Below are 1457 nucleotides of genomic sequence, written 5' to 3' on the forward strand. Positions count from 1 at the left end.
GGTGGGCCTTGGCAGGAGGGGGTGCATGAGGAGATACCGCGGCTTCACAGGGCCTTGATGGGGAAGGGGTCTGGGTGGCCTCATAGGAGGAAATCCAGCCGGAGGACCTGGCCGAGGGAGTGCGGCTTGATGGCGCTGGTGGAGGTGAGAGGGAGAAGGCACTTGGCCTGCAAAAGGCTGGCCCTCAGGCCGTGGCTTTGAAATCCTATGTACGCGCTGGTGGCACTAACACAAATAACGCCTCCTCTTTCCTGTCTCTCCTGGTTGCACTAGGTGTCTGCTTGCATTCCTGTACTTAGGCTGGCAAGAACCCGTAAGAAGGTTTTGTTTTATTGTCACTTTCCTGATCAGCTTCTGACCAAGAGAGAATCTCTCCTAAAGCGCATCTACAGATTACCGCTTGACTGGCTGGAAGAGTACACGACTGGCATGGCAGACTGCATCGTTGTGAACAGCAGGTTCACTGCCAGTGTCTTCAAGGACACGTTTAAGTCCTTACATCACATAAAGCCAGATGTCCTCTACCCGTCGCTCAACATCAGTAGCTTTGAAACAGTAGTTCCTGCGGACATAGCTGACCTGATACCAAAAAAGAAAAAGTTCTTGTTTCTTTCCATTAATAGGTATGAAAGAAAAAAGAATTTAGCATTGGCTCTTGAAGCTTTGCATGACCTTCGAGGAAGACTTGATTCTCATGAGTGGAATGAAGTTCACCTGGTTATGGCAGGTGGTTATGATAAACGAGTTCTGGAAAACGTGGAGCACTACGAAGAGCTGAAGAGACTTGCAGACAAGCTTAGTGTTAATGACCATGTCACTTTTCTGAGATCTTTCTCAGATGAACAGAAAATCTCTCTTTTTAGTAACTCTGTATGTGTGCTTTATACACCAAGCAATGAGCATTTTGGCATTGTTCCTCTGGAGGCAATGTACATGAGATGTCCAGTTATAGCGGTTAATTCAGGTGGTCCTTTAGAATCAATTGTGCATAACGTTACAGGATTTTTGTGTGATCCTCTGCCAACACAATTCTCTGAGGCTATGGAAAAAATTGTGAGAGATCCTCTCTTAAAGGACACAATGGGAGCAGCTGGGAGAGCCAGAGTTACAGAAAAATTTTCCTCAGAAGCATTCACGGAACAGCTGTACCAATACATATGCAGATTAACACAATAAAATTATATTCTCATATTATATTTTACCGCTTTGTATTTATTATTTGTATAGGGGACCAGTGTTCATTGTGACTATGATGAAGAACCTGGGACGTCTGAATATCCTTGTACTTCTTGTGCTGCCTTATGTCCCTCGATACAGAGAACGAGCAAAACATGTCCCGCTGCCTCATGAGAAGGTTAGCGTGTACATGTGGTAGGCTGATCTGCCGTTGCAAGAGTAATGTGCCTTGGAAAAATGCCTACAGCTAAATGGCTGTAACTTACTAGGAAATCATTGCA

General features: G+C 45.4%; 1 protein-coding gene across 1 annotated transcript; it reads left to right on the top strand.

The window, feature by feature from the left end:
* Positions 1-129: 129 nt before the first annotated feature.
* ALG2 (ALG2, alpha-1,3/1,6-mannosyltransferase) lies at positions 130-1193 on the top strand. The gene is made up of 2 exons (XM_010152484.1): positions 130-144; positions 274-1193. Exons 1-2 carry the CDS (start codon positions 130-132, stop codon positions 1174-1176), a joined length of 918 nt encoding a protein of 305 aa, XP_010150786.1. The 3' UTR covers positions 1177-1193.
* The last annotated feature ends 264 nt before the right edge of the window (positions 1194-1457 follow it).

Source organism: Eurypyga helias, unplaced genomic scaffold (genome assembly GCF_000690775.1).
Source record: "Eurypyga helias isolate BGI_N326 unplaced genomic scaffold, ASM69077v1 scaffold40155, whole genome shotgun sequence".
NCBI lineage: Eukaryota > Metazoa > Chordata > Aves > Eurypygiformes > Eurypygidae > Eurypyga > Eurypyga helias.